General features: G+C 42.1%; 1 protein-coding gene across 1 annotated transcript; it reads left to right on the forward strand.

The window, feature by feature from the left end:
• The first annotated feature begins 9,662 nt into the window (after positions 1–9,662).
• Positions 9,663–13,664, forward strand: LOC147617471 (pentatricopeptide repeat-containing protein At5g27110-like). The gene is made up of 6 exons (XM_086775444.1): positions 9,663–11,847; positions 12,085–12,140; positions 12,466–12,627; positions 12,978–13,214; positions 13,311–13,417; positions 13,577–13,664. The coding sequence occupies exons 1-6, from the start codon at positions 9,663–9,665 to the stop codon at positions 13,662–13,664; spliced, it is 2,835 nt and encodes a 944-aa protein (XP_086631570.1).
• The last annotated feature ends 9,991 nt before the right edge of the window (positions 13,665–23,655 follow it).

The raw sequence follows: 23,655 nt of genomic DNA on the forward strand, positions 1-23,655 counted from the left end.
TGCTACTGAAAATAGACCTAGATATGGCGCAAGCTGAAAATGGGAGCTTGGGGCTCCACAAGGTCAAGGCAAAGGGGTTTGGAAGGTAGAGGGACTCAAGGGGGTCCCAATAAAGCCTTCAAGCAAGGCAGATGATTGATAGAAGCAGCCCATACTCCATAAATGAGAGATGGCTATAGCTGCCCTGCTCTTCAAACCCTGTGAACTGAAGTAAAACAATGAAAAGAAGCTCCAATACTTGTGGATGAATGCCCTAAGGTTGCCCAAGAAGGCCCAATGCGTGCTCGAGAAGGATGAGACCAACTGGAAGCTCGAAGGTATGGCTATGGCTGCCAAGAGTGAAGACCAATGGTGTAGGGATTCGAATGAATGCTGTGAAGGAGTGCCCGACCACGCTCAAGACCACGAAGAGCCAAGCTCTGATACCAGTTGAAAGGTGAGAAGGATCGAACAAGAGAGCACAGAGGTGAGAGCTATGGCGGGATGGAGCAAGAGCAAGAGAGGGAGAGAGACACCAAATGTGGGAACTCCAACAGTCACAATGTGTGACCGGCCTTCCCTTTATTCAAATGTCACTGAAAGAATAAAGAATGAAGTGAGTGATGGGCGCCCACCGCCTGCAGTGTGCAGGTGTTGCGGGTACTGTCAGTGTAGTAATACACGGGGGGCTAGGCAGAGGCGCCTTTACCCCCAACAGAACCTCGATTTGGCAAGACTTATTTTCACGGCTTACCATGAAGAGTGAGTCTCATGTTAAGTTTTAAATCGACATCAAATATTTGGTAATCTATGTGTGTTTTCTTCTTTAATAACACCTATGTCCTCTTTGTTTTTTTTCAGCTGACACTGGAGTTTGCTTTTGTATGACATTGAGAAAAACATGTGTTATTTTGCAAACTCTGTTCAACAATATCATGGCCACGTTAGAGAGTAAGCCCCTATTGACATTTCCCTCTTCCACAAGCATGTAGATTTATTTAAGCAGGATAAGTTGATGCTTGTTTTTTCGACCTCTCAGATGTGCTCAAAAATTTGTATATGCATTGGAACATCTCTTAATGGAGTCAAACCTTGTACAAAACATGACATATCATAGGATAAGGGTGCCAGTCCAAGCCCGGAGATGTCATCTGTGGATGGAGGACGACCCTAAATGCTTACCTTCTTTTAATAAAGAAAATTTTTGATATTCCTGATGTAAGTGATGTTTGTTAAGTGATTTTTGTAACGTAGACTTGCATAATCTAACGTAGCTATAATGTCCCTAACAAAGCGGGAATTGGTGTGGTGCTCCATGTGCAGACTAAATCATACCACCACCGAATGTCCACAGTTAAGGGCAAGACCATTACTGTATTGTGTGCATTGTGTTAAATTGGGTAATAATGACACATCAATGTGTAGATTTCCAAGGTTTCAGAATGTGGCACAACTACCAGCAAATAGAGCCCCATTGGCCTTGCCGGCACCACCTGCAAACCATTGCCACTGCTGGACAACCCAACTCTTCTTACTTACCTAGGGGGATGTTCCGAGTGTACAAGATGCTTCACCCTTACCACCACCAATTCTATCGCCACAACCACCACAAGCTAAGATCAATCAAGTAATGATTGAAGAGTCAACAAAAGATGTTGAGCTGGTACGGGAATTAGAATTCAGTGGAGAATACTACGAGGACATGGGTGAGGACACACACCAGATTACTATGTCCTATAGGACAACACGCCAGTACCTGTGGAAGGGCAAGGAAATAAACTCAAATCTGAGAAGAGGACCTTTACAATGCTATGGCTGCGGTGGGCCACATCGAGTAGCCGAATGCCCAAACAGGAATATGAATCACACACCAACCACAACAAGTGCGACCACGCCCAACGACATGCCAGTGCTCACATGCACTAAATATGGAATTGATCATTTGATCAAAGATTGTCCCTACCAAGCAAGTGGTTCCATTTCTACTGCTAATCAGGCCACCATTCATACCATTAGTGTGCAATATGGGAAGAGCACACCGCTCAATGTCCTAACATGAGCTCAATGAGGAGACAAGGGAAAGAACCGGTGTGCAATCTGGGAAGAGCACACCGCTCAATGTCCTAACATGAGCTCAAGCTCAATCAAGAGACAAGGGAAAGAACCGGGTAAATGCGACTATTTCTAGATCTAGCCACAGGAGAAGAGTGAAGAAATTAGGAAAAGGGGACACACGGGTTACAATCCAAGACGGATCCGAAGAAGACACAATTGATACCGGATCCACACAATCAAAGGAAAAAGGGGGTCAAGGGATCAACCTTGGAGGCTTAGACCAGGAGAGCAATGAGAACAACCAGTAACCCCAAAGGGGGTTGGTGAGTATCCCAATGCCGATGAAGAAATAAGGAAGCTAGAAGATGCCAAAGTCTTAGTCGAAGAGTACCAACAACTTCATGAAACTAAGCCAAGGGCCAGTCGAGTAAGGGATACCATCTATCCCACGAGATGAACTACCCTGGAATAGGGTCTTGAACATGCCAACCCCGATTCTGGAAGGAATTGAAGAGGACTCCCAAACAAACACAATGACCAAAATGTTTGAGGAAAATGAGTTGGGGGAATCTATTCATTCCTTTCCTTTGGAAGAGTACAAGACCCCTCCCGATGGGAAGAACACTCTATATCAAAGGAACCCATGGATATAGGAAGCATCGCGGTTGTACTATCCACACCTGTCCAGATGCCCTTGGGGCAACTGTTACGCAATTCACCCACCTTATGGACAGATGTAAAAGAATGGGTCATAAGGCCAGCTGATAATATTGATGAGGCTCTGCCACCCTTGGCAGAAAGACCCTTGAAGCATAAAAAGGAAACATGAGTCGTTTTAAAATACCAGTTAACCAATTGGGACGCTACTACGAGAGTGACAACACGAACGCTACCATCCCGATTCATCATAATAGATACCAAGCATTGGCTATCCTGGATGGTGGGGTAGGTGTCAGCATCATTACCAAACGCTGCTGGGAAAACTGGGGGAAACCTGATTTAAAAAGAGCATAACTAATTGTTAAGATGGCTGATGAAACATATTTGAGACCCATTGGGCTCTTGGAAGATGTTAAGTTCAGAATTTTTACGTTTCGCTATCGTCATACATTTGTGGTCATGGACTTCCTACGCCAACCTGATACATATGACATAATATTGGGATGACCCTTCATGAGAGAATCCAAATTGGTGCATGATTGGGCCTTGGACCATGTATATGTATGCAGGGGCTCACAAATCTTGAAGATTGATCTAAGAGCATGGAAAGCACGCCCCATGGAAGGGCAATTGTTTGGTATTGACTCAGTCACAACAACGGAGCAAGCAAACCACATCCTTATCAATATGCCAACCTACAGATGAGGAGACCAAGGATGAGGAGGAAACGAGAATGTATACATCATTACCTCCCCCTGATTTCAGCGAAAATTGGATGCATGTGTTGGCTACCATTGATGTAATGCAACCCAAGGGAACCTAGTATTTGGAATCTGGAACCGTCCCCATGACTTCTATCTTCATGGGGGTTAATTGGCAAACCATGGATGAGGAATCAAGAGGGGAGACATCAAGTATAGAAGATACTGTGGCATGAAGTCGTACCAGTGCTCGACTTAGAATTGGTGTGAGTGATCGCGGCTCACATTTCATCAATGAGGTGATTAATCTCATGAGCTTGCAAGATTCTTGGTAATCCATCGAAAATCATCACCTTACTACCCACAAGCCAATGGTCAAGTAGAAAGTACCAATAAGATTTTGTGTACCATCCCGACAAAAACATTGGAAGTAAATCGAACAAATTGGGAGCATAAGCTGACAGCAGCTCTTTGGGCCTACCGCACATCATATAAGGTAGCGACATGATATACTCCTTTTCATCTAGCTTATGGTGTTGAAGTGGTTATGCTCATGGAATACCTAGTCCCGAGCTTAAGGATTGCTGTACAAGAGCGTCTGACTGAGAATGCATTAGCAGAAAGACTAATAGACTTGGAAAAACTGGATGAGACCCGATTGATAGCATCACATGAGCTCATGGTCGAAAAGGTAATTACGCAGGAAACATCGGTTTGATAGAAACCTCAAACAAAAAGAATTAAAAACAAGGGACCTTGTCCTAATGTATGGTGTGGGAAATGCCAGGAAAAAGAAACTTAAATACCGAGGTCTGGGACCATTTGAGTATCGAAAATCACACCTCAAGGGTCTGCCCAAATAGAGACAATTGACGGCATCCAAATGGAAGGCTATGTCAAAGGAAGTAAACTAAAAAAATATTTTGGACCATTAACCCAAGAGATGCTCTTGCAAGAGAACCTCTTAAAACAACAGAAAGAATTAGCAAAAGAAAAGATCCAGCAAGCGCAAAACGAGGCAAGGCTTAGCCAAGCAAAAGCTAAAATGCAAAAAGGCGTGATTCATGTCAACATGGCGTCCATAACCCCCTTGAGGACAAAGGGGACCTAAACATTGAGCCAGCACGACTCAAGTTGGGACTCACAATAGCTAAAGGCATTGCAATAACAAGTTTTGCATTAATAGATACAGGATCCAGCCACAACCTAATCTCATATAATACTTGGATAGCTTTAGGAAGACTACACCTTGAACCCACGGATGCTCAAGTTCGTAGTGTGAACCTAACAACCACAAAGGCCAAAGGGTATTTAAATGTTAATATTTCCATCAGTAATAATCCCTTGGTTAGAAAGGCGTTTGTGATGCCTGTATAGGTACAATGGAAGAGGAGATGATCTTAGGACGATCCTGGATCTATTTTAACAAGTGCAATATTCAATCGGAAGAAAGAACACCATCACTGAGCATCGATGAGAAGGTCATATCCATACCATTATGGACGTCAGAAAATCAAGGAAAACAAATCATCACTGCAGAAGCAACACCTCAGAAAACAAAATCTACACCCACTGTGTTGAATGTGCCTACACAATACCCAACATACAAGGATACACATAAATGGGTGCCCAAGAATCAACTTAAGGATCAACCAGAGAGGAAGGAGACAATGAGTAATAAATGTATTCAGGGGAAGGCCCAGTTCAAAAGTTTGACATTGCCAGCACCTACTAAGTGGCAGACCTTTAAGCACTTACAGAGGCCTCATGATTGTCGTCAACAATGGGTCTGAAAAGACCTACTACGAGCACAAGGCTACTATCAAGGCAATACAGCCATATGGGTACCCAAACCAAAGTCCATGGTCAAAACCACAACAAGTTTAAATCAATATACAAAGGAGAGTGAGTGCTTGCAGCATCAACTCCCCAAAAGAGCAAACCCCACACTTGCACTTGTGTGGAGAATAAACAAAATTCAGCAAACGGAGTTGAAAATGACCCAAGCAACAACAACACCTACACTGAATACGGAATGGAACAAGACATGTGAAGGTAAAGGTAAGGGTGTCCCAAATATAAGCAATACACAACTAGACACTGAAACAAAAATATTTAGTTGGGTAGAAGGAACACTAAGAACCTCCCAAATAGAATTAAAATGATTACATCAGAAAATGCCAAAAAGTGCCAAGGAGAACCTTTGGTTTCAATGGTAAAATTAACAGAAAAAGAAAAACAATGCATCATCATGTGCATGTGTGAGTGTTTGAGCACAAAAGATTAAAATTTGATCTTATAGACTCCACGTGAAACTGCTGAAAAATGGTTCACGCCGTGGACCACCCTACAGTCTTTCACGACGTGAACCATTTTTTTAGTGTTTCAGGTCGTGAAAGAGGTTGAAGAAGTTCATGTCGTGAAACGGTAAGAACTCAATAGCCAATTACAATATGACACATGGTTTTTTCATTTAACACGTAGCCACCCTGTTCGACGGCTATGCTATAAAATCGAATCTCCGTCTTGTCTCGTCACTTTGCTCTTTTAGTGATTCGTGTTTTTCCTTCTTCGATTGCTTGGGCACCATCGCTTCCTTGCTCCCAACATAGCCTACCCAAACTAATCAAGGTGGGAGCTTTTCCTTTTGCTTTTTTCTTTTCTTTGCTTTTTCTTTTGTATATCTTTAATTCGTGATAATACAAAATTGTGTCAAGTCGAGAATCCCTTGTTCTATATTGAATGTTCATGGAATGATCGGTGCTTGCCATTGAATGTATATTAGCAAATTGTCATTTTACAAGAAAAAAGATTACATCCCTACATAGGCGTGAAATGCATAAAAAACACGACTGCAGATTCACATCTACAGTCTCACAACTACGGATTCACTTCTTTGCTTGACCTTCACGTCAAGACTTTCACGTCTTCGGACTTCACATCAAGACTTTCATGTCTGCTAATTCACGTCAATACTTTCACGTCTTCGACCTTCACATCAAGACTTTCACGTCTTCGGACTTCACGTCAAGACTTTCACGTCTGCTAATTCACGTCAAGACTTTCACGTCTTCGACCTTCACGTCAAGATTTTCATGTCTTTGGACTTCACGTCAAGACTTTCACATCTGCTAATTCACATCAAGACTTTCACATCTTCGATCTTCACGTCAAGACTTTCACATCTGCTAACTCACATGAAGACTTTCACGTCCCTAACTTCACTTCTGCTAATTCATGCCTTCCTCATTTCACGACTACTCTTGCACGTCCTGTGTCACATACTAACACTAATTAACCCAGAAAAAGAAGAAAAGAAAAGAAAAGAAAAAGGTAGCTTCCACGAGTCATTCGACCGACCATATATGTTGCTAACAGATGTCTATTTCAGAATCCGAATCTCGAGAGCAACCCTCTACAACACAAGCCAGTATTGCTATAGGGTCCTAAAGTGCCAGCAAGTTGAAGACTAACTTCTTAGGTGCTTACGTTGAGTCCTTCCAAGGCACACTCATCAGGAAGGAGGTCACCACACCACATGGCAAGGTCACTCTTCAATGCCACATCAAGGAGTGCCTCCACTTATTAGAGGATGCTGAAGTGAAAGCTAAGCTAGACAAAGTCGGCCTAGGCAAAATGGCTGAAGTGCTACCCCAAGTAATCGACACCGATCTCGCCAAATACCTCAGAACATACGACAAGCAGACAAAAAGAGGCAAGATTACAAAGGCGGATGGCGCCACTAAAGAGCTTCTTATTACAGAAGACCTCATCAGAGAAGCTTTACAGCTCCCTGTTCTCTGCAGTGATAGCCCACAGGCATACCCTTGATATACAATACAATACAGAAATAGGAGCTGCTACCAATACCAACTGGGAACAGAAACAAAAGGTGTGGCGTTGCCATTTATTGACAACACACATGCTACATGACAGGAACGCCAATGCTGACTTGAATGCAAGGCTAGAGCAAACAAAGGAGCAGCTACAAAAAGAGATAGCACAAAGACAGAGCCTCACAACTAGGCATGCTAGGGAAATGCAAGAGTACCAAGATGGCGCAAAGCATAATGAGGATATGCTTCGACAACAAATAGAGCTCCTCACAGCCCACCTCAAGGAAGAATAAGAAAGAGTGCAAGGACTATAATAGGAAAGAGAGCAGGCTAACAAAGCACATGCATAAAAAATCAAGGCCCTCAATAAGACAATTGTCACCAACCAAGCACAGACGCAAAGAAGACAAGAAACAATATCACAACTGGAAGCACAATTACACAATTACAGAATACACAAAGACTGGTAGCACAATAATTAAATCAAATTACTGAGGCCCATCAAAGAGAAGCTACTGCCAGAAGAGCACAGGAGGCAGCAACAAGAAGATTTAAGGTAAAGAGTTGATCTTAGACTCTTAACACTACATCATATACCTTGGCTAAAGTTACGATAATCATGATAGTTCTATAATTACTAAGATCCACAAGATCTTGTCTTTTGTGGATTGGGACAAAGGTTGGTGGACTGAGATAGATAAATAGATAGATTGTTTGATCTTAATGTTTTGGGAGGCCAAACAATGGCGAATCCTCGGCACTATCTCCACGCCGCCTCCGTACAAGCACATACGTTCACTACAAGCCCATAACATCAATATATGAGAGAAGAAGAAGAAGAAGAGAACTTTTTAACGTCGTAGGAAGAGACCAAATTGATCTATCCGACAAGATTTGAACTCAAGACCTTTGATTCAAGAGGGAAATGAGCAAACCAATCTACCACACTTGGGTGATAGAAAGCTTAGCCCATTTTCCTCTTCTTATTCACACACACACCCACACACCCACACACACATTGAGAAGAGAACTTTTTAACGTCGTAGGAAACTATCACAAGAGAGAGAGAGAGGGAGGAAAAAATTAATATACTAATAAAATAGAGACTCTAAAGGCCTTTTCTCACAACCAACTTGCCAAGGAAACTTGGCTGTGGGAGCTTTAAATGTAACTTACGCATTGCACCAAACCATTTTTTGAGTGTGGATTAATTAATTTATGCAAGAATGTGTAAATTAATTATATTTTCCCTAAGGTTTTTGTTGTGAGTTTTTTTGAATAAAAATAGAGCAGATAACCCTTATTTGGCAGTTTCATCATGTGATGTAAGTTCTCTCTCATGCTCCACATGCTCTCTTCCCCACGCATGGTTTGCAGAGTTCATGCCAAGCTCTAGCTCTCTCTCATAGGACCTTGTCACTAGTCTCTCTCTGCCTACGTCCCAGTTTCTCTCTTTTTTTTCTACGTGATCATGTTGGCCCTTGTATGCTTGCTATTTGAAACGAGCAGGACGGTGCGATGCGGGGGCTAGTAGGAGGAGGGTGACGGGGCCGAGGATGATGAAGAGGAGGGGATGGAGGGAGCGATCGTTTGGCGAGGACAAGGGAGGGGGTGGGCCTGGAGCGGATGGCGAGGGAGGCGGGTGAAGGGAGAAAGAAGTGTAGCTGTGGCACAAAAAATACCTCCGAAATTCTGAACTGATCGACAAAATTTCTCAAAATCTTTGCAATCATTTGCCTATGGTCTCTGGTGATCGGCATGTAATGATGGTGGGAGCTGATGCGGGCGGCGATGCCGTTCGTTGATTGCAGCTGTGTGCATATAGGCTCTCGCGAAATCTTGACCTACTTCTCTGGGTTTCACAGGTTTACTCAAGGACCATGGCATGCCAACTTGTTCCACCGGCATGTCAAGAGGACTTGAGCAAAACCTGTGCAATAAAAGGCAGTTGGACAGGGCGCTGTGCATGCTCTCTCGCTTGGAAACAGCCCCCTCCACCCACACCTACCTCTCCCTGCTCAAGGCTTGCACCAACAGCAAGGCCCTCGCCCAAGCCAAGCAGGTCCATGCCCATCTCGCCCATCATCGTATCCAGCTGACCGGCTTTCTGGGTGATTACTTGGTGGTGACCCTCGCCAAATGCGGTGCCATCCAAGATGCCCTCCTTACATCCCTCACATTGCCTTGCCGTACTGTCTTCTCCTGGACCGCCATCATCTCTGCTTATGCCGAACTTGGCTGTGGGCAGGAAGCCCTCAGAATGCATCAATGCATGCAAGCGGACGGTATACAACCTGACCATTATACCTTTGTCAGCCTCTTCAAAGCTTGTGGCAGCATTCTCGACCTTGAACATGGTAAGAAATTACACGCTGACGCTTGTATGAGGGGCTTTGCATCCCATGCTCATGTATCGAGCACCGTTGTGAGTATGTATGGCAAATGTGGGGCCATTTTGGAAGCAGAGCATGTATTTGGTGCATCGTTGCAACGTGACGTTGTGTCATGGTCAGCAATGCTCTCAGCATACATTGAACAGGGCTATGCAGAGAAGGCATTACAATTGTACACACATATGCAAGAGGAATGCGCGAGGCCAGACCAGCTGATATCTGTGTTGGCCCTTCAGGCATGCGCCACCCTTGTTGAGAAGGAAGAAGCTCTTCTTGTTGATAGACAATCCACCAATGTGATGCACCTAGAAATTGGAAAGGCGTTACATGCTGATGCCCACAAGAATGGCTTTGCATTGGATTTCTTTCTTGGCAGCACTCTTGTGAGTATGTATGGTAAGTGTGGGGCCATTGTAGAAGCGGAGCATGTGTTTAGTGTGTTCTCCCTTCATGACGTCGTGTTGTGGACTGCCATGCTCTCAGCATATGTTAAACAGGGTGAAGGACAAAAGGCCTTACAGTTGTATGCACAAATGCACAAAAAAGGTGTGAGTCCAGACCAGCTAACATCTGTGCTGGCCCTTCAGGCATGTGCTACGCTTGCCGAGAAAGAAGAAGCAGTTCTTGTTGAGAGACAAGTGATGTCTTTGGACATTGGACATGCATTACATGCTGATGTTTGTGAAAAAGGCTTCACACTTGATATCTTTGTTGGCAGTACACTTGTGAGTATGTATGGCAAGTGTGGGGCCATTATGGAAGCAGAGTATGTGTTCTGTGCACTTTGCCAGCGGACTGTGGTGTCATGGAATGCGATGCTTTCAGCATATGTTGAACAAGGCCAAGCGCAGAAGACTTTGCAATTGTACCAACAGATGCAAATGGAAGGCTTGAGTCAAGACCAGGCGACATGTCTGTTTGCCCTTCAGGCATGTGCCATTCTTGCAGAGAATGATGAGGCTTATTTTACGGATGGACAATCAACCAAGGTGATACCTCTTGAAATAGGACAGGCGTTACATTCCAAAGCTCACAGGGAAGGCTTCACATTTGATGTCTTTGTTGGCAGCACCCTTGTGAGGATGTACGGCAAGTGTGGGGCCATTTTGGAAGCAGAGCATGTATTCGGTGCATTATCCCAGCGCACTGTCGTGTCATGGAATGCAATGATCTCAGCATATGTTGAACAGGGTGAAGGGCGGAGGGCTTTGCAGTTGTACACAAGGATGCAACAGGAAGGCACGAGTCCAGACCAGCGGACATCTCTGTTTGCCCTTCAGGCATGTGCTACCCTTGCAGGGAAGGAAGACGCTCAGCTTGTTGAGGGACAATCAATCAAGGTGATGCCTCTGGATATTGGAAAGGCATTACACAATGAGGCCCGAAGGAACGGCTTTGCATTTGATGACTTCGTCTGTAGCACTCTTATAAGTATGTACAGCAAATGTGGGGCAATTGTGGAAGCAGAGAATGTGTTTAGAGCCCTGTCACAGCATACCACTGTGTTATGGACAGCGATGCTCTCAGCATATGTTGAGCAGGGACAAGGGGATAAGGCTTTACAGTTGTACAGAAAGATGCGGGAGCAGTCTGTGACTCTCGATCATGTAACATTAGTCTGCAGTCTCCAGGCCTGCAGTTCTACAGGAAGCTTAGAGGTTTGTAAACAGCTTCACTTTGACATTGCTTTTGCTGGGTATGATCGGATCCCCTATGTTGCAGCAACTTTACTGCATGCATATGGGAACTGTGCAAGCATGGTAGATGCGCAGGCATTATTTGATAAACTTTCAGAGCCTGATATCGTGTCATGGAATGCATGCATTGCTGGCCATGCAGGAGAAGGAAACTCCCTTGCAAGCCTGCACATGTTTGAGAAACTGAAACTTGCAGGTATCAAGCCTGATAATGTGACATTCATGTCAGTTCTCTCAGCTTGTAGTCATATTGGCTTTGTCATCAAAGGTCAGGAGTACTTTGAATCCATGAGCAGAGAGTATGGCTTAACTCCGGATTTGAAGCATTATAGCAGTATGCTTGACCTCCTTGGGCGAGCAGGGGACTTCAAGGAGGCAGGGGAAATGTTAGGGAGGATGCCAATGCAGGCTGATCAGGCTGTGTGGATGTGCCTGCTGAGTGCATGCTGTACATATGGCAATTTAAAGCTGGCAAAACAGGTGTTTGATGATGCAGTGAAGTTGCAGCTCAAGCAGATTACTGCCTGTTTCGATGGCTAGTACCTATAAGCCGAGATGGAAAACTGTAAATGCATGGAAAAATGCTGGCCAGAGCTGGATTCAGCATAAGCAGAACGGAGACTCATATGTCGCTGCGATCAGAAACATGTAAATGAAAACACAGATCTCTTGTTACATACAATGAGCCAAGAGGTCAACAACTCTCACCCTATCATGTCTTGGCCTGTTTCCTGCCTTCAAGCGAGTTTGCTGTTGCATGCAGTTTCTGGTATTGGCATTCGAAAGCATCTATGCTTTAATGCTGATGAGAAACTGGCTGTATAGAATGAAAGAGAGGAAAATACATCTGTGAAATATGGTGTAGAGAACATAGTTTAGCAGGCAAGAGGGGGATACAAAGGAGGAGCTATGAAAAGCCAAAGAAGGCCTCCAAAACCTTTTCGTAGTCCAATAGAAGGTACAAACTCTGGAGGGAGAGAAGGTTCATTTTTGTAACATCATTGAGCTCTAGGCCAAAGAGCTATCACAAACAAAGCGCAAGACAGTGTAGATGCAATAGTAGATTCAGGATCTACATAAAAAATACACGAATGTGGAGCTGCAAAGTTAACATCTCTTAAGCCAGCATATGTTTGTGATGCAGCAACATGAGGCCCAAACCAGGGCAGATCGGGCAACCTTGCAAGTCTTGTGGATCAGAGTCGGTGCTCTTAAAGCTTATGATGATCAGGAAGTGTATGAGTTGTTTGCAAGCGAGGTGGATACTTACAAAGCTTTCATTCGAGAGCTCGTGGATAGCTTATATGTAGAATACATTGAAGAATTCAAAACAAATTGAAATGACATGCCGCTCGGATGAGCTCCGACACTGACAACATAATGATGAATCCGACGCAAGCGGATCCTACGGAGGTGGTGGACTAGATGGACCTCTTGGTCCTATTAAGTAGCAAGACAAGAAACTCAGAAGGATCAAGGCCAAACATCAAATGATCCTAAAGGCAAGGGCGAGTAGGTAGGCTCATCTACCGATACAACTTTAGCCCAACTTCATATGTAGTATAATGTACTTCAAGAGCAAGCTCACACATTTCATCACAATGCAGAGTAGTATAAAAATGAAGTTGAGGCATTGGAACTGGCCAATCAACACAGTTGGAAGAGTGTAAAGCTGAACAAAAAGATGAAAAAGTGCATGATTTGGCTAGGATAACAAAACTATGTGAAAAAGGTGTTGCTTCCACTGAGCTTAAGGATACAGTCAAGAAGCTGGAACAATATGAAGAAGAACTTTGGCGCCTACAAAATGAACATACAAAATATGTAAATGAAAGTGAAGGCACGGCAAGAGTTTTAGAAGTGCAAGCAGGACAACTTAAGAACTCAGTTCAGGTTTTCGAGAGGGAGATGGAGCGATGTGCAATCTGTATACAAGAAGCAATGGAAACATCACGCTCTCAGAATCTTCCCCTTCCCTTCAACTGGTAGATAGTGCAGAATATTGTGGCTCATTTCAGCAGGGATGTGCCACCCTTGAGCCAGCAATTAACCGCCTCCGGAGGATCATCGTCAAGTAACTCCGGATTGATGGCAAAGTGCGGAGCGCCCTACCCGATACAAAGAACCTGCACACTAAGGCCAATCACCCTTAGTTATCCACCCAATAGTTATCTGCATTTTATCTTTATTCATTATTCAACCGACATTACCCCACAAATACAGGGGAACTCATGAAAGGCTCATTTTTTTTCCAGGCAGTACTTTCCCCCCAGTGCACCTGTGCTGAAGGACAGCAGGAGCAGCCAACATGTGCGAGGAGCACGCCCTAACATGCAATCATGACTGGATCAGTTTGCACGATGTAAGAAGTCTCTAAACATTGTTGGTTGATGGTCATGTTTTAGATCTGAAAAGAGAAGGATCTTGATATGAGATCAACTTATATAGACATCATGTTATGAGTATTTGGTGTTACTTGAGCTCTTCTAGTGAAGGGATGTGTGGCGCGTTTTGTTGAAAATGCTTCACTCTTGTCATGTTAAGTTTGTGTGTGCCAGCTAGCTCTATGTTGTAAAGTCTCCTTAATGAGGAGAAGCTGCTTTATGGTAGCATAACACCTACACCCAACAGAGCCCATTAGTTAGCATATCATGTCTTGGCACAAGGTAGTTAGCAGTTGTCATTAGTTCTATCAATTTGCAATGGTAATCGAAATTATTTTGCATCTCTATCTTGTAAGATCTTGTTCTATGTGAAGGTTCTCCTATAGCATGCAAGTTGTATATAATTGAAACACTGAACTACTGTGTCAAGTATCAAGGTCCAACGCTCTATCTTCTAACCGGTAGAAGGTCCCTACTACTCGGGGCAAAGGGATGTGCATATGGATGACTTTTGCTCATCTCCTCTTTCTTTTATACTTTCCCTTACATAGCCGTACATCCTTGTATATGGGATTATTTTGCCACCTTGCATAGAGGATTGTTTTTCCACCCATTTGTCATGTATCAATGAGGTCCCTATTACTCGGGGTAAAGGTGAGAAGATTGGGGGAGAAGAGAGCTTGAGCTCTTGCAAGCAACACAACAATGGATAAGACAAGATACACACAAAGATGGAAGGTTGAAATTTTCTTCTCTTTGTTGCTCTCAAAAATGTTCTACAAAAGATAAATGAAAGCCAACATAAGTACTAGAGTACTATGTACAAGTGGTCCATAATGTGAACATGTTAAGTAGGTGAGCTGGTAAGACAAGTATATCATTAACTTAGTTGGATTAGGAAGGTGTAGTCCAGCTATACAATGAGTGGTGAAGATCCGTTATGTCAGCTAATCAAATGTGCCAATGTTGTAAAGGTGGAACGATCACCCAGGCACGTCATGAGTGAGTTCGTGGAGTGTGATTTTTGAGGAAGTTTGGTGGAGGGAGCTTTGGACGGAGCTTTTCTTGGATGTCTTCTCTCTCTACTTGAACTATCTCTCTCTAACTATTGCCACCACTATCTCCGCCTACCATCGTGATCACCCTCCCTTCCTCTCTCTCGTCTCCACCCTCCTCTCTCTCTCTACTTCTCTTACATTTCCTCTCTCTCTATCCTTCTTTCACATTCCCTCTTCCTCTCCCTCTTTCCCTTTCTCTCTCCCACTCTCCTTCTCTCTCCTTCTTCTCTCCCTTTCACTCTCCCTCTCTCTCTCTCTCTCTCTCTCTCCTTCTCTCCCACCCTTCTCTCTCATCTCTTTTATCTCTGCCACCCTCCCTCTCTCTCCTCTACCTCTCTCCCTTTCTCTTTTCCACCCTCCCTCTCTCTCATCTCTCTCCCTTCTTTCCTTCTCCCACTCTCTTCCCTCTCTCTCTCTCCCCTTGTCCCACACTACTCTCTCTCTCCTTTTCCCATCCTCTTTCCTCCCTTTCACTCTCCCACCCTCCCTCTCCCTCTCCCCCTCTCCCACCCTCCCTCTCTCTCATCTCTCCCACTCTCCCTTTTTCTCTCCCTTCTCTCTTTCTCCCACCCTCTTCCTTCTCTCTCTGTCTCTGTCTCTCTCTCTTTCTCTCTCCTTGTCCCACACTACGCTCTCTCTCTTTCTCCCATCCTCTTTCCTCCCTTTCACTCTCCCAGGTTTCCTCTCTCTCCTTCTCTCACCCTCCCCCTCCTCTCTCTCTCCCCCTCCCTCTCTCCTTGTCCCATCCTCCCTATACATAATCTCTTCATCCACATGTTATTACATGTGGATGTTATTGCATTTAAATGTTATTATATATGCATGTGATTGCATGGTACTCCATGTCCTTTTTGCACGTGCCTTCATAGCATTTAAAGCCTTTACATGTGACGGCATATCTTTGCATGGGAGTACAATTAATAAGGTGATGCGTATAATTAACAAGGTGAATAACTTTAAGATTGTAACATACAAGCTATCTACTATGCCTTGCGTAAAAAGCAGTAGATAGTTATAGTATGTTTTCAATTTTAAACAATGTTAGATTGCAGTAGCCCATGTAATAACCTTTTTTGGGAATAAAGTGGTTTCAACTATAGATTGCCATGTCTTTTATTAATTGTAGATTTTTTGTTGTTATGATTAATTATATAGATTTTAGGTTTATTGCATATTTTAAATATTAGCATCATGTTCTTATCTCTCTCTCTCATTCCCTCTTCCTCTCAAAGATTAGGCCATGATCTGGAACAGCAGCATCATATAAAGAGATGGTTCCCCTGAAACCCTCTCGTGCTAACTAACTTGCATGCTTCGTTTCTGCTAGATTAGTGGTCGACTTTAGTGAGGACATAATATTCCATCAAAATCATCAGTTTTAGGTAGTATAATAATGACCTGTACAGCTCTAACAATAGGATCACTCTCTAAACCTCCCACAAAAATGTGAAAAGAAGTGCTCTCCATGGCAAGAAAAGCTCTTAGAAAACTAGCTCAGTAACATATAAGCTCTTAAAAAGCCATCTCACAAACATACAACAAAGTAATGACAAACGAATTCAAAGTATAAACACGAATTCTATACATATTAGAAACTTTTTTAAAAATTATACTCATTTTATAAAAATGATCATTTTAAATAATGTCATTAATACACAAAATCTAAAATTTATTTTCAATAATTATACTATACAATAAATGCATGCATAACTACCTCTCATTTAATGATTATTTCATAACTAACTTTTATATAATGATTATTCTATAACTAATTCTTAGACAATGATTATTCCATAAAGTCCACTATCATATAATTATTGCATAACTTTTATATCTCTGTCGTGATCCCAATTTAAGTTTTAACCTTTTTATCATCTCTTTTATGATTCCATCCATTTTTTATTTCAAATAAAGAGTAAATCCTTGTATTTTTCAACAATGCATGATGGGAGAATTTGAAAAGATTCAAAATGTAACATCTGAGCATGTCTATCATCATTATCATAATAGTAAAGGTCTCTCCTTTAAGTTTAGTCACAATTACAAATTTATGCTAACAAAGTCAACTCGTTTGAAAAGATAGCGGACATCACTATTACATGGACATTGTTATCATCATAATAGTAAAGGTCTCTCCTTTAAGTTTAGCCGCAATTATAAATTTATGCTAACAAAGTCAACTCGTTTGAAAGATAGCGGACATCTCTATTACTTACATATAGATGTCTTTACAAGTCAGTTGGCGCTGATTGTGCAAACCTTGCACAAAGGGAAGGTTTCTTTGAGTAAGAAATTCTACACTATTTTCTTTGTCTATTTTGTAGGTAATAACAATTTATGGTTTTAATGTTGCGGTTTAATTATGGTGTTGTGTGTTCCAGGTGACTAGTGCAACTTAATTGGGAAGAGAAACTAGATTATTTGACAAAGGATAGGCTATATAGCTTGGCAACAGCTGCCAAATGACTACAAAGCACAGATTTTGGATATTTTGATTGATGGCGATTTACAGAGGCTGAAGGATTCATAAATCCCTAAAAGTATGTAATAATAAATTTTTTAATCATCTTGATATTTATAAAGTACTCTATTTTGTTTGAATAACAATTTCAATGGCAATGCAACAAATGCAAGTTTATTCAGAGATTGGCTTCAAAGAGAAGTCATATGGCATGAGATTGGAGCGCGCAAGATGCAACCATCCTTGCAGAAATATCAAAAAAGTACAAGGTAATTTTTCTAGATACATTCCTTGATGACCTCGCAGACCTTAAGAGAATGCATTTTGGGAAGCTGTTCGAGGAAATGGTGGGATCCTTAATAAAGAAACAAGGTGTGGTAGCTTCGAACCCTGTTGTCGTGAATGCTACCAAGTGTGCTGTGTTCAGGTGTGTAACATTTTATAAAGCGTACTTACTACTTGGTTGTACTCTTATATTTGTAACCTGAACGGATTTAATAATGTGATGGATTTATAAGTGCCATGTGGAGAGATCTATTGCAGATGTGCCTGCAATCTTAAAAGAATGGCGCAATCCAAAACACGAAAGCACTATGTATACACAACAACAACTTCGAGACCTTTGGGATGTAGAGATATACAAGAGATGGCCATCGTTCCTTGACTTTCCAAGTGGAAAATTTTCCAAGAGCAAGAAGGAGATGTATATACGGGCTTGTAAAGCAAAGCAATCAACCATGGTATGAACTATACAATTAGATATTTCACTTTAATTTAAATATTATTTCTTATATCTTTTTAAATGGTGAATTCTATTATGAAGCCTAGAAGTCTATGTAACAAATCACATGTCCAAGACAAAGGTAAAGGTCTTATGTGAAAGATGAAGGGGATGATGATGATGAAGATGAAGAGGATGATGATGATGATGATGAAGGAAAAGTACCAAAAAAGGATGCAACAAAGGAAAAAGGAAAGTCACCTAAGGACGACTCTGATACCTCTCCATCTGAATATAACAAAAGTGATTCTGATGATAGCACATGCAAGATTTAGGCAACCCCAAAAGTTGAAGAAGTTGGTCATGTAGCAACATAGGCAGGGAACTCTTTTACTTGTGGCTCATTGGTATTATTGTTACATTGTTTGTATCGTAACATAGATTAAGTTATGGATTTAGATAAGCTTGGAAAGAGGTGAAGCGCCAAATGCACCATTGAGACCAATTCTTCCACCTAGCCTGGGTGACCGGACTCCAATCCAAATGAATTTGCCAGATATGGTTTTACTCATCATTGGTAATAATAATATAAAGTATTTGTGTGATGCATGCACTTAAAAATTGTACACTTTATAGGGGTGTCTAGACGTACCACGACAGTATTCCTCGGTGCTCCTAGCAAACATCAAAGTGCTAGTTCCTCTACCATTATAGAAGCCTCGGCGTTAAATAAGTGTAATAATCAATTGTGACCACATGTGAAATGATTGTAAAGGTGTGTCTTTTATATCCTGTAATAACAATTGATGTTTAACTCTACTCAACATGGTGTGGTAGGACATCATTCTACAAAGATGATGGCATGTGTTGGGGATCCTTTGAAGATAGGCCATGCACTTCTAAACCAACAGTGTCCACCAAAGCTAGAATATGTCTTTGATATGTTGCTGAAGGCCAACATGGGAGACAGGACCTTTACTGTTATAAAAGTGTCAATACAAACACAGTGTGTGATTATATTGTAGTGAGGTTGCCCATAGGAGGTTCTGTTTATGGTTTCCCCAATGACATTGTCCCACCATGGAATCTCTGCACATGTGAGTGATGAGATTATCACTTGTTGACAAAGAAACTCTTGGTTTCTTCTTGCTACTCTATGTACCAGCACCACTCCCAAAGGAAAACATAAACCCATAGTAGATCTTCCGTCCAAGATGCTACTAGCTCAATCTGCATCAATGTGTGCATACACTTGTAATTATATACTAGTCTCATAGAAGAGGCCATAATTCACTATGGAGCTCATGTAACATAGTGTACATCTCACAATATCCAAATGCAACTTTCAAGGAACTGGCATAAACTGATTCTCCAACCCAACTTTGTAGTTCATGTCTGGTGATCATCATGTACATCAAGCTGCCCACTATCTTCTTGTACATAGTGGCATTCTCCAAAATCTCATTTATGTTTTATACTCAAGTTGCCATTCTGAATCCAATGGTACAAAAATGGGCTTATAGTCAGCCATACCATATTGTCTCTCTGTGAGATAGCTAGATGCCCTCAGGTGTCTTGATGACCTCAATGCCAAGAAAGTATCTCAACTCACCCAAATCCTTCATATCAAACTTCTTCTTGAGGAGACCCTTTGCTTTCTCACCTTCCTCTTCATTGTCACTCCCAATAATCATCTACATAGATGGTGATGATCACAATCCTCTTATTACTCTTTCACACACAGAGTGAATGATCAACATTTTCCATATGAAAGCTAATGGTGATAAGATACTATGAAATCTTATCATGCCATGCTCTCGGTGTCTACTTCAAGCCATACAAGGCTTTATGTAGCCTATACACATAATTTGGGTGATTTAAATCCTCATAATAACCAGGTGTGTGTTCCAAATATACTTCTTGCAACTCACTATGCAAGAACACATTCTTTACATCCATTTGATGCAAAAACTTACCTTTTAATGCAGCCAATGCAATAATAGCTCTCACGGTTGCCATCTTGACAACGGGGCTAAATGTCTCCTCATAACCAATGCTGTAGGTCTGAGCATAATCTTTGGTAAAACCAATCTTACTTTGTACCTACTAATGCTAATAGCTGAGTTGTGTTTAACTTTGTAGACCCACTTACATCTAATAGTCTTTTTACTGTCAAGCAAAGGTACCGATTCCCATGTCTTATTTGCATCCAATGTAGACATTTCTTCATCCGTGCCTTTTTCCCAATGTACATGCCCAACAACATCCTTAAAACATGTGGGTTCAACCTTTTGTTAATCCCATTTCGGATTAACAAATATGCTCCTCCATTTGAGGACATTAATTAGTGTCATGCAAAGGCACTATAAAAGGTGTACATTATGAGATATTGGCCACCCAAGGCCTTAGTTAAATAAGTTTTGGGTACCCACCACAAGTGTGAATAAGGGTTAATTGTATATAAGGTGTTTTATCATACTGAATGGACACAATCCCCTTTTGTGCTATGAGAGTTCTTGCTTTTATATTGAGAGAGAGATTGAGAGAGATTACTCTAGCACATGTGCCTTCTCTATACTTGTATGTTTTATGATTGTATGGAGGAGTGAGAGAGTGATTGCCTTGTGTGGTGTGAGCAACTCTACGGTGACATCATGGAGGTAGATCTTGGAGGATTTAAGCTTCTCAAGTGAGCTTGGAGACCTCAAGGGACACAAGTTCGAAGCATTGGTAAGTTCCCCACAGCAATTGTGTTCTATTTCTCTTTGTAAAGGTGAATACATTGAGTTCCCTATTGGAGGTGTGGTAGCCCATAATATTTTTAGCGTCTCTAGCTAGGGAAACACCTTTGTTTCTTTCATCCTCTTTGAGTTTCAACTCCCATTACACATAAGTTTCATCATTGCCTTTGCATTCTGGGTAGTGCATTGTATATGAAATGAATGGATAAGATTTGACTGGAAGTGAAAAGTTGTGAGAAATTGGTTGTTTTTGTTGTGTGGTTGTGTATTGGAGTGACCTTGGAGAAAAGCTCCACTATTTTTTCCTTTCAATTTTGATGTTTGTATCACCAGAATTGTGAACGTGAACGAGCAGGGTGATACTCTGTTTTTCTTTCCTTGAAAAAATCAACAAAAATTACAAAAATAAGGAGCCATTGGTTGTGTCTTGAACTCTTATTACATTCTTTATGCGTGGCGAAATCATTTTGGAAGCATCTGGATAGGTATTTTGTACCCACACTTCTCTTTGTTGACGGCGGCGAGCATTCTCCATGTGAAGCTGTAGGAAAATGTCTCACGACGTGAACTACTCCTCCTTGCAATCTCACCGACGTGAAACACTCCAGAAATCATCGCTGTGCAATTAGCACCGCAATTCACGGGATTACCTTATTAAAAATAGGTTGTCTTATCCTCACACCTCTAACACTACGAGTCTGACAAAATTGTAATCCGTGAACTAGCAAAAAATGCTTCACGATGTGAATTAAATAGTTCACGATGTGGTTTTTTTACATTTCACAGCATGAACCATATCAGAGCATCTCACGGCATGAACCAATTTCATTTCATGGCGTGAACTAGATAGGAACTCACGGCATGAACTAGATAGGAACTCACGGCATGAACTAGATAGGAACTCATGACGTGAATGGTTTTCATTTCACGAGGTGAACTATTTTTGTAGTTTCACGACTTAACCAGATCTAGCTCACAAACCTGGTATTGTCATATTAAGGTTAAGGAAGTGCTTGAGACAAGTAAAAATTATAACAAGGTAGCACGGATTTCTAAGTCTGAAGTAAAAATTTTGGGCATGTGGAAGTACAAAAATATGTTTACGACATGAACGGCTCTCTGAGTTTTCATGCCGTGAACTGTTCTTTGCATTCTCACGGCCTTAGAAAACAAATTGATAGTATCTTACCATAATTTAATTGGGGTAGAAAATTAGCTTATCAAATCATATTCACATGGAATTGAGGTCTAGAAAGCTCATCGGAGGACAACCTCACTCCCGATGATAGTGCATCAAATCACCAAGGATCTTCCTATCAAAAGAGTGTTGGTTCAAGCCACTCAGTGTGAGCACTCAATTGAGTGTCTTAAGGAATCTAGCCACCATCGAGACTAGTAGTGAAGAATCCATGGAAGAAGGGTTGCGATACTCTGGGTTTGGGGAAGAGGAGAAACCACCCTCCTCCCCTACAAGATCTAGTGGTATCATTGATATAGCATGGGGATTTTTTGGTCCCCAAACCAGCAACGATGAGGAGGCACAATCCGCAGGCGGGTACATCGTTAGACAGCGCGGCTGGACTTGGTCCAAGTCAAGAATTACCAATCAAACCTTCAGATTCTAGGCTGTCTTACACTGGCACCCCCCTAATGAGAAGAGACTTGGAAAGCGTAGCCAAGATAGGTCAAGTATTCTTCCCACCCTCAGAGGAAGTAGAGTTAGATTTGAGAAGGATTGAAGTAGAACAACAACTACAAGAATTGAGCTTAAGGAAACAAGAGCTCGATACTCGAAGGGATAGGGCCGCACAAAAGGAGATGGAAAATGTGAACCTATTTTGAATTACATGGCAAAGAGCCAAAAATAGTCATGGGCAAGAGTGAGGGAGAAATTCCAAACTTACAACCCATTAATGAAGAGCCAGGAGCAAAGGAAGGGTTTGTAACCCAAGATGAAGGGGATAATCTACCTAAGGGAAACAGGTGAAGTAGAAAACCACCTGTACACCAAGGACATTGAGCAAATGATCAATCATCCCATGTTCTTACAAGACATGGAGCTCTTAATTCTACAAAGGCGTACGAGGGTTACTAATGATGAGCCAATCCAAAATGAAGTGGCCGGACCATCCTATAGACAGGAAATGCCTAGAAGAGCCAATGTTGGAAGAGGACGAGGTCTAGGTAGGGGGGGATAGCTCCTCAAAGACCAAGGGTAGATCCAAACATAAATCTTAATGCGACCACAAGGCCGGATTTGTTGATGGCTTCAAAAATGGGCCAAGGAATGGTCAAGGAACTAGGCACTGCTCTAGAATCCATGTGACCATCCCAAATGAAGCCACACATCATTTCAAAGCTCATACAAAAATTCTCCGGGGATGGGGATCCGATCCAACATGTAGAGATCTTTGAGTCCACATGCAAAACCTGCAGGCCAGTAAGTGATGATCAATTATTGCCATGCTTCCGGAGAGGAGTTTGAGACCACAAGATACATGATTATCTAGTATTAGCCCGATCGGCTACTCTGGATGCATGTTGTAAGATGGCAATTCAATATGAAGACAATATGCTGGAATTGCCACAACCAGAAGATGTCAAAATATCTTCAGGGACAGCACGACTTCGCGAGTTTCGAGTCATCAAGAGATTGGAACTCGGAGCAAGCAAATTTGGAACATGACTGTGGATGAACTCACTAACGCCATACTGGAAAAATTGAAGGTGAAGGATGGAAGAGAATCATCTTGGCATAGACATACCCATCTTTACCCTCGTAGAGATTTGGTGTGGTGTTCTATGTGTAGATTGGATCACACTACCATTGAATGCCCACAGTTAAGAGCAAGACCATTACTCTATTGTGCTCATTGTGTAAAATTAGGAAATCATGACACCTCTATGTGCAGATATCCAAGGTTCCAAACCGTAGCATGTTTTCCGTCACCTAGAGCCCCACTAGTCTT

This window comes from Cibotium barometz, chromosome 36 (genome assembly GCF_041138505.1).
Source record: "Cibotium barometz isolate CiBa-2024 chromosome 36, ASM4113850v1, whole genome shotgun sequence".
NCBI lineage: Eukaryota > Viridiplantae > Streptophyta > Polypodiopsida > Cyatheales > Cibotiaceae > Cibotium > Cibotium barometz.

Bases quoted from the DNA above. Each gene is read 5' to 3' on its own strand.
- LOC147617471 (XM_086775444.1), top strand. From the start codon at position 9,663: ATGTATGGCAAATGTGGGGCCATTTTGGAAGCAGAGCATGTATTTGGT. The intron at 13,215-13,310 runs GTTTTCGAGAGG...TTCAACTGGTAG, and splicing joins AACTTAAGAACTCAGTTCAG to ATAGTGCAGAATATTGTGGC. The intron at 13,418-13,576 runs GTGCGGAGCGCC...TTTTTTTTCCAG, and splicing joins AACTCCGGATTGATGGCAAA to GCAGTACTTTCCCCCCAGTG.